General features: G+C 53.7%; 1 protein-coding gene and 1 non-coding gene across 2 annotated transcripts; both read left to right on the top strand.

The window, feature by feature from the left end:
* Positions 1-1,911: 1,911 nt before the first annotated feature.
* LGR6 (leucine rich repeat containing G protein-coupled receptor 6) lies at positions 1,912-15,917 on the top strand (the record flags this gene model as incomplete). The annotated part of the gene is made up of 5 exons (XM_057374347.1): positions 1,912-2,100; positions 2,756-2,881; positions 6,563-6,723; positions 12,268-12,348; positions 13,881-15,917. Coding segments are annotated over 5 exons (1,795 nt in total), but the record flags the coding sequence as incomplete, so codon positions are not given.
* LOC130578383 (U6 spliceosomal RNA) lies at positions 6,209-6,313 on the top strand. Its single transcript, XR_008965870.1, has one exon. It is a non-coding gene; the product is annotated as a U6 spliceosomal RNA (small nuclear RNA).
* Positions 15,918-16,178: the final 261 nt, after the last annotated feature.

The following is a 16,178-nucleotide window of genomic DNA, read 5'->3' as shown; positions in this document are numbered from 1 at the left end:
GGGCTGTGCTGGGGAAGGGGAGCTGGGACCCCGCTTGGGCTGGGGGAGTTCCCGACCCTGCTGCCTCTGGCCCTCCTGGGAGGCTTTTCTGCTGAGTCCCTCTCCCATTCCACCTTAGAAAAAAAGAGGGCACAAACCATCMTTTGGGCCTCYCCTGTACCTGTGATGCCCTCYTTCCCTGCCCCGCTGGTGCCCACGYRCTGCAGCTGTGCCACAGCAGAGCCCACGTCACGGTCAGGCCCTGTGAATGCAGGAGGAGCTCCTGGCAGTGATTGACCCTGGGGTACCGGAGCTCCAGCAGCCCTTGTCCCACACGGGCTTGTCCTGGGCCGGGCACATCCATGCAGAGCCTCCCRTTTGGTTGAGGGCTCCTCCCCACAACTCAAAGTTTGTGTTCCACGCACCAAGGACACTCAAGCATACACTTCCCACGCACCCAGAGTGACCTCCTAAGAGCTTGGCACCTTGGAGAGCTGCCCCRAAGGGCATGATTGTCTCTGTGACAATCTGGGAAGAGCCCTGGCAGTCTTCATTTGCTGTTGTGTTAGGAAATGAACTCAATCACATGAAACCTCCTGCCGTGGTGCAGCAGTGTGAATGCCATTGAGCAGCCCAGCATTCCCGGGATCCCATGAGTGTTACCTGCACCACATTTACAACCACATGGGAATGCTGAGGTGCTACAGGGGACACTGCAGCACTCAGGGACACCTGAGCATGCTGCTCCAGCCACAGGCACACACACACACCTGAGCAAGCTCTACGAGCACCTAGGGAACTGTGCTGGTCTCTGTGGGAAGGATCCATCCCACCAGGATCCATCCCACCCATCCTCACACACACCTSAGCAGGTATCTTGGCTCCCTTAGAGCTGGAGAGGTGAAGGTTGACCTGTAGTCGGCCTTAGGCAAGAAATGTGTCCCAGCTTGCTGGTTTCCTCTCCACTGGGGATGGAGGGARCGGAGCCCTCTCACTAGGATGGAGGCAGAGCTTATGGAGGGGGCTCAGTAAATCCAAAGCACCTTGACATGGCAGGAGACATCCCTAAAATCACACAATCACAGAATAAMAGAATCATGAGGTTGGAAGAGACCTTCAAGATCTTCGAGTCCAACCCRTGCCCTGACACTTCAAATAAACCACAGCACCAAGTGCCACATCCAGTCTTTTGATAAATACATCCAGGGATGGTGGATGGTCTCATGGTCTCCCCGGGCAGACCATTCCAGTACTTTATCACTCTTTTCATAAAAACTTTATCATGATATCCAACTTACATATCCCTTGGTGCAGCTTAAGGCTGTCCTCTCGTTCTGCTAGCTGCTGCCTGGAGAAAGAGACTGACCCCACCTGCCACAGCCACCCTTCAGTGATAAGGTCACCCCTGAGTCTCCTTTTCTCCAGGCTGAAGAACAGCTCCCTCAGCCACTCTTCACAGGGCTTATGTTCCAAGCCGTTCCCCAGCCTTTTTGTCCTCCTCTGGACATGTTCAAGCATCTCAATGTCCTTCCTAAACTGAGGGGCCTAGAACTGGACACAGTACTCAAGGTGTGGCCTCACCATTGCCCAGTAGAAGGGAAGAATGTCCTCCCTGGACCTGCTGGCCACACTGTTCCTGATATACCTTCTCAGACCCCTGGCCCTGTCTGCCCTTGCTGCACCCAGCACTGTGACTGCACTGGGGATGCTCTGGCACAACCTGTTTGGCATTCGGGTCAAATAAACCCCAAAAATTTACAGAAATTAGGCCAGGAAAAAAAAAAAAAAAACCAAAAAAAAATAAACAACCTTTCCCATTGGTCTCATCCAAAGAGCTCTTGCAGGGCAAACTCTGGTGCCCTCCGTCAGAAACCATCCACATACAGACCCAAACAAGGAGCTGCAATGGGGCAGAACCTGCTGCTGACCAAGGGGCTACAGACCCCACGTTTGCTGCCATCAGGGCCCTTGGCCAGGCCGGTGTCAGCAGTTCAGCAATTTCACTGCTCTCATCTGCTCCCTTCTCACTGCTGTGTCCTTGCCTTGCAGAGACCTGAGCTGGAATTGCATTCGGTTTATCCACCCAGAAGCCTTTGTGACYCTGCATTCCCTCACCAAGCTGTAAGTTGATTTTCCTTCCCAGTGRGCCATGGATGGGAGCTCAGACTGACCCCCTGGGCTACCAGAACAKCTGGGGTTTAGCTGCTGGAACACTRATGTGCTGAGGTGCATATCTCARCATGATRTGGACAGAACAAATCCCAARTTTTCCTATTAACACTGWTAATAAAGGGATGATGAAGTTCAGGAGGAGCCATCTTCAAAATGCTCTCACCCTGAATATTCAAATCTCCATTTCCTGATGCTTTCATAGCTGCCTTAGATGCCTTCAAGGAATATCAGCATGATGGGCTGTTCCTGYAAGAGTCACTGCAGACCCTCTGTGCTGGCTCTGGAGGGTCCCCAGTCCTCAGCCCCCTCTCTAAGACTCTTGGGTATTTTATGGGCTGGGATCTGCAGCCATTCCTGACCTGTCATGTAGGAGGAGATGTGTGGGGCACGAATGTGTACAGCGAGGGAGGCACCACCCAGAGCTCTCAGTATGGCCATGAGATTGGAAAATGAGTCTCAATTTRTTTCTCTCCAGAGGCTCCTGGCCCCACACAGCACCCAGCCCCACTCCAGCATCACATCCAGGCAGCAGTCGCGGCAGTGCCCTCTGCTTGGCTCAGCAGAGCCCTGACCATGGTCTCCCTCTCTGCTTTCCCCTCACCAGGGACTTGACCAACAACCAGCTGGTCGCGCTGCCCCTGGATGGTTTGGCTGGACTGACCCATYTGAAGCTCCAAGGCAACCCGGCTCTCTCGGAGCCCTTCACCAAGGAGAGCTTCCCCAAGATGAGGTACCTGGAGTGTTGGCTCTTTCTGGTGTTCAGCACAGGTTCTATTTGCTCACAGCACAGCCTCCTGCTCTCCTCGTCCATCCCATGCTCTTTCTGTGCTTCCAGGCCCATGGCTGGGGGAAGATCTGCTGCTAGCACATCTYGTCTATTTAATGTGCCACGGGAGAGCAGGGATGTGCTCCCAGGCCACCACCCCCACCCCAAACACACACACACACAAGTGGAAAGTGTGGAGCAGGCCCAGCTCAGGGCTCCTCTCAATGGAAAACATTCCCAGAAGCAGTCCCAGCTAATGACATCCAGGTTTCCTTCCATAAACTCTGTTTGTGTGGCCGTGTCTTGTCTGTGACGGATTAATGAGGAGCCTGMAGGGGTCAAACTGATCAAGGAGAGGCTGCAAAAGGCTCAGAGCGCAGTGCTGTGCTGCAGGCTCAGCCCTTCCTGGCCCTCCTCAGTTCCTGGGTCTCATTGTGGCACCTGCCTTGAGGTGTCCACGGTCCAGAGAACACAAATTCCCCTGGGATTAAGTCGCCTCTTGCTTGGGTGTTTCCAGGGAGCTACCTTCAAGCCAGGAATGTGTGAGCTGATGCTCCCCCTCCCCCAGGAGGGGTTCCCAAAGCTGGAGACTCCCCAGTTCACACACAGGGCTGGGCTCACAGGTTACTGCACCAGCCCAGGCTGAGGAGAAGTGTGGGGCTCTCACTGGAGGCTGCCTCARCAGCGGTGCCTGCAGGGGAATCTCTTGTGACCTTTTTCACTCATCRTAGCTGGGATCTGCTGCATGGCTGGCTTCCACATGGCAAGGGATTCCAGAAGCTTTTGGAGGGTTTTCTACACCCAAGATCATTGAACAAYAGAATGGTGTGGGTTGGAAAGAAACAYTAAAGCTCATCCCATTCCATTCCCTGCCATGGTCAGGGACAGCTTCCACTATCCCMGGGTGCTCCAAGCTCTGTCCAGCCTGGCCTTGGACACTTCCAGGGATCCAGGGGCAGCCACAGCTGCTCTGGGCACCCTGTGCCAGGGCCTCCCCACCCTCACATGGAAGAATTCCTTSTCCATATCCCATCTAACCCTGCCCTCTGTCATTAGGAAATGAGGATCCCTTTTCCTATCCCTCCAGGCCCTTGTCCCAAGTCCCTCTCCAGCTCTTTTCACAGAACCACAGAATCAAAGAATCATTAATATTGGGAAAGACCTCAGAGATCATCGAGTCCAACCTGWGCCCAGTCCCCACCTTGTCACCAGCCCAGAGCACTGAGTGCCATGTCCAGTCATTCCTTGAACACTTCCAGGGATGGGGACTCCACCACCTCCCTGAGTAGCCCCTCCCAGTGTCTGAAAAGCCGTTCCTTGAAGGAATTCCTCCTCCTTCCAACATGAGTCTCCCCTGGTGTAGCTTGAGGCCGTTTCCTCTCACCCTGTTGCTTAGTGCCTGGGAGAAGAAACCGATCTCCACCTTGTTACAAATGTCAGCTGTGGGGAGTGAGAAGGTSCCTGCTGATGGGGGGCCCCTTGAGCTTTCTTCTCTCCAGGCTGAGCCCCCTCAGCCACCRTTCTTATGATTTACTCTCCAGGCCCTTCCTCAGCTCCATTGCCCTCTCCCTCTTCTGGACTGACTCCAGCCCCTCAATGTTTTTATTGAAGTGAAGGGTCCAGAACTGAGCACAGGACTCAGGCTGCAGCCTCACAAGTGCCAAGCCCCTTTRGGCACTGGAAGGGGCCCTGAGGTCTCCCTGGAGCCTTCTCTTCTCYAGGTGGACACCCCAGCTCTCCCAGCCTGGGTCCAGTGCTCCAGCCCTCGTAGCTGCTCCGTGGCCTCCTCCAGACCCACTCCAACAGGCAGTCCCTKGTGCAGGGTGGGTCAAGTTCAGCACTTCCAGGGTGTTTCTCCTCTAAATTAATTCCATTTGCATCCCTGGAGTTGGTTTGGATTGGTACCAGAGAAACTGAGCCTGCAGCAGTGCTTCACTGAACCATGCCAGGCAATGGACCCATTAAAATTCCCTAAATTTTGGGGTGCTGCCATTAAGTAGCTTTGCTCTTGGGACAGGTCTGCAGGAGCCATCTGAGAGCAGTTCTGAGCCTGGCTGGGAGAGGCCTGCACCTCCCCACCACCTTTCAATAATAGCATCTAATTTGGAGCTTACAACAGGAAACAAGCTTGTATACAACGTTTCCAGACCCTCCCGGGCTCRGCCAGAAATGTTTGGGAACATAAAACAAAAGCATATTTTTAGAATATAGAGTTTCACCGTATTTACTGATCTTGTCAGAAGACCTTAATTGTCTGGAAAACCTGAGGTTCCTTTGCCTTCATCAGCAGTCTCCCTGACTTCCAGCAAAGCCAAAAATGCAGCTGCTGACAGACAGCCTGGTATTGCATCCAGATGATGCTCAGCTGCTGTTGAATTAACCTCGTAATACATGCTAGAATTAGTGACTAACAATTCAACTTTCAAGTAGAAATCAKACCTATTTAAATAATTTCTGAGAATTCCCTGCCAGGGCTGTCAGGGTGGAGACACGCTCCTGGAACTGGGGTTTGAAGGGGCCTCTGTGACCCTGAGCACCAAGCAAGGGGAGCCATGCTCTAGGGAACCTTTGAAGCAAGGGAGGGATGCCCAGCAAAACGTGCCTTGGGGTAAAAAATGAAGGCTGTACAAGGGATATTGGAGAGAGGGGGTAATTCAGTCTGAGGAGAACTGCAGATGGGTTTTTAGGAGTGTGGTGTTTTAGGAATGGTATTCTCCAATTCAGCATTCCTGTTAAAACCATGCACCACTCATTACCCCCCAGCTGGAGGCACAAAAGGCCAAGATCATCGATTCAGATACGAACAATTTACTGGAAACAGCAATGAGATAAGAAACAAACAGTAACATCAACAATATTAATAATAAAAAAGATAAGAAAATAAAATTATTTACATGGAAAGCCCCCAACACCAAACAAATACCAGATGGCTCCCCCACCACATTTTCTCCTTTCTCCCCAGAAGAGTCTCCTTCCTTCCCCCCAGCTCCCAGCAATGAGTGAGGTGGTACAGAATAACCYGTGTATCCTGGCCATGCTCCATCCTGCCCACTGCAAAAATTAACCCTGTTCTGGCTGGAACCAGGACAAGGAACCATCTGGGAACTTGAGAGCAGTTTCCAAACCTGACATTTGACAACATTCTATTGACTGACAGTGTCTTAAGCACCAAAAGTGGGTCAGTGCAAAGACACTATGGGGTGCCCTGGGTTCCACACTCTGTCCTACATGGAGTCCTCGCCAGAGCAAAGTCCCTCTCCCCTGTGACCATCACCACACAGAGCAGCTTTGGTCATGTCAGCAGCACATGCACCCAAATTGGAACCATGCAGGGAAGATCAGTGTGGCCCCTGCACAAGGGTATCACAGAAATTCAGAGGGCATTCCACAATTTTTTGACTCTGAGGTTAGCTCAGGTGGTTTAGGGTACAGTGCTAACAGCACCAACATTGCGGGTGTGATCCCACAATGGCCCATTCACTTAAGAACTGRACATGACTCCTTGTGGGTCCCTTCCAACTCAGAATATTTTGACTCTGTACAGATGAGTTTCATCTCTGAGCAACTGAAGGAATTAAGCAAAAAGTGCTTAAGAGTCAGGTCCTGGAGGGGACACACTCTAAAGTTCTGCTTTCCTCTGCGCAGAGTCCTGGAGGTGCCATATGCCTACCAGTGCTGTGCCTACGGGAGCTGCAGCAGCTTCTTCAGGGGGTCCAGCCAGTGGGAGGCTGAAGACATGAGCCCTGAGGAGGAGGATCCCCACAAGAGGACCCTGGAATTGTTCCCAGGCCACACCGATAACCACTGTGAGTAACCAGGGCTGAAGGGCTGTGTTTTAGGGTGCAATGCTGGAGCCACTGCCAGAGGTGATCCCTGCCTCAGGGGAGGCAGGCTGAGCCTTCTTCAACACAGGTGGCCCATGGCTTTGAATGGGCTTCATCTGGTGACCCTGTGTGGAAGGAAGGGTAGATCTGGCMCRTTCAAACCTTGACRATGCAAYCAAAGGACMTGGCAGTCTGCCATAACACWGACMTGTTTGTCAATTTGGCCTTGSTGGSTATGGAGGGAGGCTGCCCAGGCCACTGGGAGGTGGCTTAGGCTACCTGGGACAACTGGGCTTGGTCATTAGACTTCTGGGCAATKTGGAGCCTTCAGTAGGACATCAGTCTTTGGTGTTACAACATCTAGAGGAAGGACCCTGGGATTAATCTGAGTAAGAGAATGAACTCAAAGATGTGGAACATTCAGCTGGCTGGAGGCAGAGAGACCTRTGCTGCTTTTGTGCACACCCCTGATGTCACAGCGAAGGTAAGGGTTAAGTGTGGCAACAGGACACATTTGGGGAGCACAGCGCAGGGAGTGGCCAAGGCAGGGAAGAAGGGGCTCCAYGGTCGAGGAGCACTTTCTGTCCAAGAGTCTGTTTGTTCTGTGMTCCATCCAGTGTGTAGCTCTGCACAGACCTGCAGGAAGCCAGCTTCAGGAGGCCAGCAGAGAGGACAAGGCACCCCTGCACGCCCAGCCCCACAGCAGMAGCTGTGGGACAAGGCTGGTGGGATCCCTTTGCAACAGAATCTCAGAATAATGTGAAAAAAAAAGCATGAGCCCTTTTGCTCCCTCTGTAGCTGCTGGAGAGTGGAAACAGCATTTCAGGACRCAACCCGGATGCTGCATCTATTTATATATTTGTGTAAATACAGTGCTTTTCCAAGATCTCAGACATCCTGCAGACAAATCCACCGTGGTAGATGGAGAGAGGGCAGTGTCCTGGGGAGCCCCTGACTCACCTGCTCCCAGGAGCACTGAGCATCCAGCCACAGCCAGGGGCTCTGCAGAGCCCTCCCACACCCTGAGCAGGCAGGGCTGGGTCTGGAGGCTGACACTGACCCAGAGCCGTTGGGTCAGCATGCCTGTGTCAAGGGCAGGATGACCGAGACATTTGTGACACAGCCAGCGAGTGACCCACGAACCCTGTGCTCTGCTCCTGTCCTGATCCTTCACAGCCTAAGAATCAGCTTTAGACACACAAAAAGCCCAGCCAGAGGGGAGCAAATGCGATTCCTACTGGCATGATGTGGCTCCAGGAAGCATGGTAGACTTGGTGGTAACACTGGCCAGACAGTACACAGGAGTCATGTTACAGGCATTGCTGCAGGATTTTGTTCTGAGCCAGGTCACTTTTTCCATCATTAGTGCAGCCCATACTGCAGCAGGGCTGCTGCAGATCGTTGTGGGGTTTGCCCAGCAAATTACAGCACTTGTGGAAAGATCTCATTTGTGACAAGKGGCCACAGACTTGCTTTTGCTGGCTCTCACCTGGCACTGTCAGAAGTCCAAAACCCACCACAGGGTCCCAGACTGGCCTCCAAGCCAGCCTCAACCCCATGGATGGTGGGACCAGAGGGGAATGCTGACTGATTCTAAGACGTGCCAAATGAGAATGTTTGTAGCTCATAAAGGCTCCCATTTTGAGATGTTCAAGCATTAATCTGTCTGGAAATATCAAAGCACAGAGGTGCAAATGTGAAATGCACCCTGATGATGTGCAGCTTTTGCAGATGACTCCCCTTATATCCAGCAATGGGTCTGTTCTTGATGATAAAGKGTTTGGGACATTGCTGTTTTACTTAATTCATCATTGCTTTATTTCTRTTCCCTGTTCTTCCTTCCTGATGGCCACTGCGGTATTTAGCTGGGTTATATGAACCTTGCAACACTTTCTCATTAAAGAGCAWAAAGCCTCCCAAACATTCCTTTCATGCAAGAGGGCAAGTGGTCTACTCAAGAGAAAACACCTCAGGGCAGTGCCACAGCAGGATCCAGCCAGGCTTGTCCAGGCATTCAGGTTCTGGGAGACAACTTGTGAGAGGGACAGGGAACATTTCCAGACAGCTCTGTGTTGTCAGCCTTGTGGGGTGCTTGTGCTTGTGCAAGTCCRCAGAACTCAGTTCTGGGTGGTGAAAGGCCACTTGTCTCAGGCAGCCATGCAGGGACAAGAAGTGGCTCCCCGACACCCAGCCCTGCCCTTCCTTACAGGGGCTCCTGCAGCCTCTGCTGCTCCCACATCCAGCACCAATCCCACAGCCACGGCCAGCACCCGAGGCACCGCCTGACTCCAGACAGAGCACACTGGTGACACAGACCCCAGGGCCAGGTCAGCCCTTTCCCATCCTTCCAAAGCCCTGGATGCCTGGGAACCCACCCCAACCACCAATAACGTCCATTTGCCTCTGAGTAACAGCCATCTGAGGCCCAAAGGAGTGGGGTCAGTGCATGTCTCATCATTCTGTCACCTTGTCACAACAGGTATTTAAGGTCTCATTCCAGCATTTTCAATGTATGGGATATAGAATTGTAGAATGGTTTGGGCTTGGGAAGTACCTTAAAGGTCTTCTCATTCCACTCCTGCCATGGGCAGGGACACCTTGAACTATCCCAGGCTGCTCCAAACCCAGTCCAGCCTGGCCTTGGACACTTGCAGCTTCTCTCCAGATCTCTTGGAGCCTCTTTAGGCACCAGAAGAGTCTCTAAGGTCAGCCTGGGGCCTTCTCTTCTCCAGGCTGGACTATCCTGAYTGTCTCAGGCTCTTTGGATTACAACTGGCAGTGTTCAACAGACACCCCCTGCCCCAAATCTGTCCCCTGTGGCTGAGCAGGAACCCAAAAGTGCCTCAGGGCCTGTCACCAGGACAGCTCCCAGCAGTCCCAGCAGCTCCCAACAGTGGCTGCAAAGGAGGGCAGGAAAGGTGTCCTGGGGCACTTCCCTCACCATCCCAGCACYTCCCTTGGGATTTGAGGACAGGAAGGGATGTGTTCACTTAGCAGCATGTGTTTGCAATAATGGAACAAAGCTCTGGGAGTGAGCAGGGAGCACACCGGAATGGTTATCCTCAGCAGCAGGGCACTGCTTCCCCGAGCCCAGCTCCTCCAACAGCTTGTAAAGTTACTCATGAACTCCTGCAAGCACATGGCAAACCCTGCAGGGTCCTTGCAGCTGCACTTTTCCTCCTTCTGTCATTCAAGAAGGCTGCTCGAGACTCAAAACGGGATCTGCCCAGACCCCTTGCAGCCACTTGTGCCCTTATGCCGAGGAGAGGGCGGGTCCCTGCAGACCCTGGGGCTGCCCTGGCTGAGGCAGGCAGGACCAAGGGAATGAGCAGAGGGCACCAAGGGAATGAGCAGAGGGCACCAAGGGAATGAGCAGAGGGCACCAAGGGAATGAGCTCACAGTACTAAGGGCAACAAACTGACAGCACTAAGGGGAAAAAGCATTCAGTGTTTTCTGTTCTATCCCATCTCCAGCAATTCTCCTCCTCTTCCTCTCACTTGCTGTTGGTACAGGCAGCTCCTTTCCCATGGAAAAGGCACTACTGGCAAAGTGAGGTTTGTCCATAGGACCTAGAAAGTGGAGGTGCCTTAACAAAATTCAAATAAATGACAGCTTTTTCAAAACCAGTGCAGCCTGCCTTGCTAGGACACAACAGCCATTCTCCTTTCCCCACAGTTCCCAGGCTGGGGAAGGACTGGTTTCCAGCAGAGAGAGGTACATTTTCCACTTTGAATCCTGCTGTGCTGACTGAGGATTGCTTTGTAATTCCCAGCAGGTTCAGTAGTCCAGGCAAAACAAAAGATCATCCTTCACTTCATGAAAATGTTTAACCTGGGCTTAAAACCAGGCTTTGAGGAGAACAGGGATGGCACAGGTTATGCTTTCCCAAGGGCTGGGTCTCAGCAGAGCACAGGAAGTGCAAGGCTGTGTCTGTGTTATTGGGATATCGTGACTGCACATCACAGCCTCCACACTGTGGCTGGAAAAGACACTGGAGATTTATAAGACTATAAAATACAAGGATGAAATATTTTTCCATCCCACTGTGAGTGTTTTCTTGCCAGGCTCCAARGCAGCAGTAATATTTCAATTCTTATACAGACAGATTTTAAAAATTATTTTTTTTCCAAAGCTCCCTGAAGCTGAGAAAGCCATGAAGCTTGTCAGAAGGCACTAAAGATAGCACGTTATTTGTCATCATCCTTTAATCAAATAATCCCAGTCACATTTTCAAACACAGGCAGGGAACAGAGCTCATGAGAGGCACTACTTCTAAATAGAGGAGACAAGTAAATCCCACTCAGGTCAGCCTTATCTTCAGCACTGTGGAAATTTCCCTTCCTGGGCAGTGTCTGAGCTGCCAGGTGCAGCCTGGGCTCCAGCATCAGTCTGTTCATCCAAGAGAGAGCTCATCCCACAGATCCAGCTCTCTGGCTGCCAGGCTGCAGCAAGAACAAAACCACATCCTTTCCCTTTCCTCCCGCTGGCAGAAAACCCTCCAAAGATCTCCACTGGGAGCTGCAGGCTGTGCTGGTGCCATGGGTGGGAACTGGGCAGCGGGACAGCAGCTGTCCTCCCCGTGTCCCAGTGCTGTCAGTCAGCGGGACTGGGGAAGAGGAGCAGGGAGCAAAGCAGCAAAGCACATCCTGGATCAGACTGAGGGGATGCCACTCACCTTGGTGACTACCTACACTGAAAACCCAGCTGAGGGCTCGTCCCCATTCCCTTCCAGCAGCTTCTCCTTCAGCCAGGGGGGCTCTGCCTGACCCTCAGCAGGCCCCAGCCTGGCTTGGGGTGCAGCTGCCAGTGGGACAGRGATGCTGGTGCTGGGCTGGGCTCTGCAGCCTGGCTGCACAAACCCCACAGATGCAGAGTCTGCAGCAGCCACTCTGCCTCCAGCAAACCCTGAGAACATCCACAATTCAAAACAGGGCACACAGCCYCAAGACTGCACAGGATATAAAATAAAGCAATAAATGTTGGCTTTCCTTGTCTCTTTGCTGCTGAGCTGTTTGGTGGTGGTGGCTGCTGATGAAGAATTTGTGCTGCAAGAAGAGGCTGATGGTTCCCTCTGAACAAAGCCCCAGAATTCCTGGTGATGAACTAACATTGCACAGGGCCTGCCCAGAAAGCTCCCATGGAGAAGATGCATTTGAAGGCTTTGTGTTCTGTAACCACACAGGCTGGAGTATTTATTTACTTTTAATAAAGCGTGCTGGGAGGAGGGAACCGCAGTCACACAGCTCTGGGAGCTGGGGCTCTTACACTTCAAATGTTGGGAGTAACCTAAAAACAGAGGGGTTGGCTGCACTGCAACCCAACAACGTTTACAAGATCTTCTCCCTCTGCAGCAGTGACTCCAGGGGACAAACTGTACACCAGCAGTGACATTGAACTTACAGGCTGGGAACTGGCTGGGCAGGTCTGTGTASAGGACGGACAGCAGGAAAAGCTCCCAGCCCAGTCAGCTCTGATGGTTCTGCTCRTTCTTCTCTCAGCACCATTTCTTGTTCTTTTCTCCCCAGATGACCTGGATGCAGATGATCTCCAGCTGGACCTTGAGGAATCAAAGCTGCACCCCACTGTTCAGTGCACACCAAGCCCCGGTGAGCACCCAGGGAAACCCTTTCAACAGAGCTGGGATCCTTTGAGTTTCTCGAAATCCCCAGGATCCCCCAGGACCTCACAGACCAGAAGCCTGATAGGTTGGGCTTGGGCCTAATGGGGGACAGGTGAGGAGTTTCCTTTTCCCCTTCCTCCTCCTGTGAGGAGAGGCCCAGGTCAGCGATCCCAGGTGTCACCRGCTCCTCCATCCACCGACGTGCTGCACTCACATCTGGCTCTCCAGAAGCCCCTGTTCCCTTGCATGACTTACACCCAGCTCTGTCTGAGCCAGCCTGGAATATTGCGTGGCAAGGCCTTGTCCTTGATGCCCTGATCACACCTGTAGCACTGCAGACTGCAGGGTGCTTTGCTCCCTTTCCTGAGGAAGGGAGAGCAGGGAAGCACCGGACTGYACCTGTTAGCTGGGGCTCGAGGAAGTTGCCTTCTGGTTTTGTCACCATTTATAGCTCAGTGGGGTCCTACACCAGCACACCTGGAGAGGTCTGATTCCAGCCAGCCTGCTGTGGCACACTGGCAGGTACAGAGCATTCACCAGTTGTCCCACTGAGCTTGTTGAAAAAGGAACAAGATTTCGGCTGAGGGCATGTCCTGCTGCCTGGCACTCCTTTGGGATGGAAAAGGTTTCAACATTTCCTCTTATTTTGTTTGCTCTCTGCCACCTAAAACTTCTACCGTCCTGTTTCTGATTTTGCTGAGTCCCWCACTGAAATATCCCAATCCCTCCCAGAGGCAGCCATATGTTATTGTCCACTCTCTCTTTCCCAATCCTCTTCTATTTCCTTTGGCAAAAAGCATCCACAGTAGTCCCCTTTTTACTCCTCCATGATCTTCCTTCACTCACTGCCCCATCCATCCACTTCTACTTTCTCCTGATATCCTTCCATGTTCTGCCTGCCCAGCCCCCTCTGTCCGTTCTCTGCCACCCCAGCTCCCTCSCTCTGTCCTCCTGCCCAGACACTTCAGCTCATGGTGCAGAGGCCACTCATGCAGGGACAGTCAGACACCTCTTAGCCAATATCTGGAGTCCACTCTGGCMCTGCCAGAGCCGGACACAGCATCCTGGCAGATCTCACAACACTGACTCCCACATCCCAGAACAAGAGAAGCAGCAGGTAATGGTAGAGGGGCCCAAATGCCAGACTGACACCAGGAGTACAGGTGGGTCTGCAGGCACGACATTTTATGTTTTGGGAGCTCTGATCAGTTTGTTATTTTTACATTTCACTTTGACCTCTCCCGACACCTTGTTCCTGCCCTAGACATCATCTGAGAGGATGCCAGAGGCACTCCAGTGTGGGGTCAGGAGTGCAGGGAGAGAGCCAAGAGGCAGCTGCAGAAGAGGGTGGGCAATGTCCTATTTTCCTTGCCAGACCTCAGCACTCACATGGCTGGTGGGGCCAGGAGAGGGCTGGGACTTGGCCCCAGGAGAGGGCTGGGACTTGGCCACCACTCTGAGAAGCACCACTGGAGCCAAGCGGATGTGCTGGGTGTAACTCTGGCGTTTGTCTTCCAGGTCCCTTCAAGCCCTGTGATCACTTGTTTGAGAGCTGGATCATCCGCCTGGGAGTCTGGCTCATCGTTGTGGTCTCGGTGCTCTGCAACGGGCTGGTCATCCTGGCTGTCTTTGCCTCACCCAGCTACCTGTCCCCAGTGAARTTCCTCGTGGGCTCCATCGCCGGCGCCAACATGCTGACGGGCATCTCCTGCAGCATGCTGGCCCTGGTGGACACCCTCACCTACGGCCACTTCGCCAGGTTCGGCGCCAGATGGGAGACGGGCGCGGGCTGCAGGGTGACGGGCTTCCTGTCCGTGCTGGCCTCCCAGGCTGCCATCTTCCTGCTGACCCTGGCTGCAGTGCAGTGCAGCCTCTCAGTCTCCTGCGTGCGGGGCTACGGCAAGTCCCCCTCCCTGGGCAAGGTCAAGGTTGCTGCCTGCTGCTGCCTGYTGYTGTCCTCAGTTGCTGCCGTCCTGCCTCTCTTCTCTGTCGGGGAATATGGAGCATCCCCCCTGTGCCTTCCGTACCCCATCCCAGAGGGGAAACCCGCCACCCTGGCCTTCACTGTGGGCCTGGTGATGACAAACATGCTCTGCTTCCTGACCATCACTGGCACCTACATCCGACTCTACTGCCACCTGCTCAAGGGRGAGTTCAGCGCCGTCTGGGACTGCGCCATGGTCAAGCACGTGGCCTGGCTGATCTTCACCAACTGCCTCCTCTACTGCCCRGTGGCCTTCCTCACCTTCTCCTCCACCCTCAACCTCTTCCTTATCACGCCAGAGGTCATCAAATCCGTCCTCCTTGTGGTGCTGCCCCTGCCTGCCTGCCTCAACCCCTTGCTCTACCTGCTCTTCAACCCCCACTTCAGAGATGACTTCCGCCTGCTGAGGCAGAAAGGGCAGGACAAGGGCARTTTCCCCCAGGCCTGCAGGGCTGATGACATGGAGAAAAGCTCCTATGACTCCACCCAGGCTCTGGTGAACTTCTCCGACATTGACCACATGTTTGAGACACCCGATTCCCTGGGAGTGCGCCCCATCCTTGATAGCTACAACTTCCCCTCCATGGCTCTCATCCCCTACCAGCAAAGGGTGGGCACCAGGGGGAAGGAGAGGGGCTTCTCTGAGCATTGTCCCTGCCTCAGTGACAGTGAGGTGCTGATTGCTTCAGAGAGCCGGGACCCATCCGGCAGCAGCCTGCGGATAACTTTCCTCCCATCCCCTCCCACGCCGCCCTATCCGTCCCACTTGTAAACCCGCAGGGAGCAGCCGTGGGGACAGCCCCACAGCACACGCCAAGGGCCAGCACCAGTGCCGAGGGGCCAGCGCGGTGACGCAAACTGCTCCCTGGAAAGCACCAGTCCAACCTGCCTACCCTCATCCCCATCACACCTGCCTGGGCAACAGGYACCGCTCTGCCAGCTGCCCCTGGCCCAGCAGGGCTCTGACTGAGCTCCAGATGCTCAGGGCTGGCCATGGGAAGAGACAACCCCTGTATGAGCCTCACTTCTGCTCAGAAATGCCTGGGAGAGAGCCCCACTGGCTCAAGAAGGGGGTCAGGGAAACCCTCCTCCTCCTCACCCTGCAGCACCACCAGCCAGGAGGAGCCTGCAGCAAAGCCAAGCGTGTCTTCTCAAGGAARAGACCATTAGCCAAAGCTATTGCTCTGTGGCAATACATGGAAATGACCAAGTGCCATGATGTGGCCACCCACAGGAACTCCAGGCCTTGTTTTCTAGGGCTCTCTGCAGGTCCCACACACCCATGGAAACAGGCTGGTGTCTGTCTCACACCATTGACAGCAGCATATCTGTGTGTGCACCTGAGTTTGGGACTGCCTCTGTTTTGGGACTCTCTGCTCATTCACCGGGAGCCTCATGGGTTGGACACAACCCTCACATCAGCCAGTACCAGGAGCTGGGGATGCTCAGTCTCTCACTCTGACCAACAGTGTCTCACAAGGGGTCTCTGAAACCCAAAGCAGCCAAATCCAAAGAGTTCCCAGAAAACCCATGTGCTCTGCCTGAGGTCACCCAGCAGCACTGAGCCAAGGCACCCCAGGGCACACCAGGCCCCCTCCACCTTCACCCCCTCACACAACACAGCACATCTGGGGCACTCCTGTCTGTAGTCACCTGGCTGCCTCGGTGCCCCCAAACCCCACTGCTGCAAGAGGCTCTTGGTTCTGGATACATCCCACACACAGTGCAGCCATTTTTGGGGGCTGCCATGTGCCTTCTCCTATTTCAAGGGCAGGCAGCTGGTGTAGGAGGAGGAAATAGAAATCAGCATTGTGGGATGGTGGCATCAGGAG

Source organism: Malurus melanocephalus, unplaced genomic scaffold (genome assembly GCF_030028575.1).
Source record: "Malurus melanocephalus ecotype Western Australia unplaced genomic scaffold, MMel_1.1 scaffold_224, whole genome shotgun sequence".
In the NCBI taxonomy this organism is placed as follows: Eukaryota; Metazoa; Chordata; class Aves; order Passeriformes; family Maluridae; genus Malurus; species Malurus melanocephalus.
The sequence above is the reverse complement of the archived record's forward strand: the minus strand, read 5'-3'. Positions and strand labels throughout refer to the sequence as shown.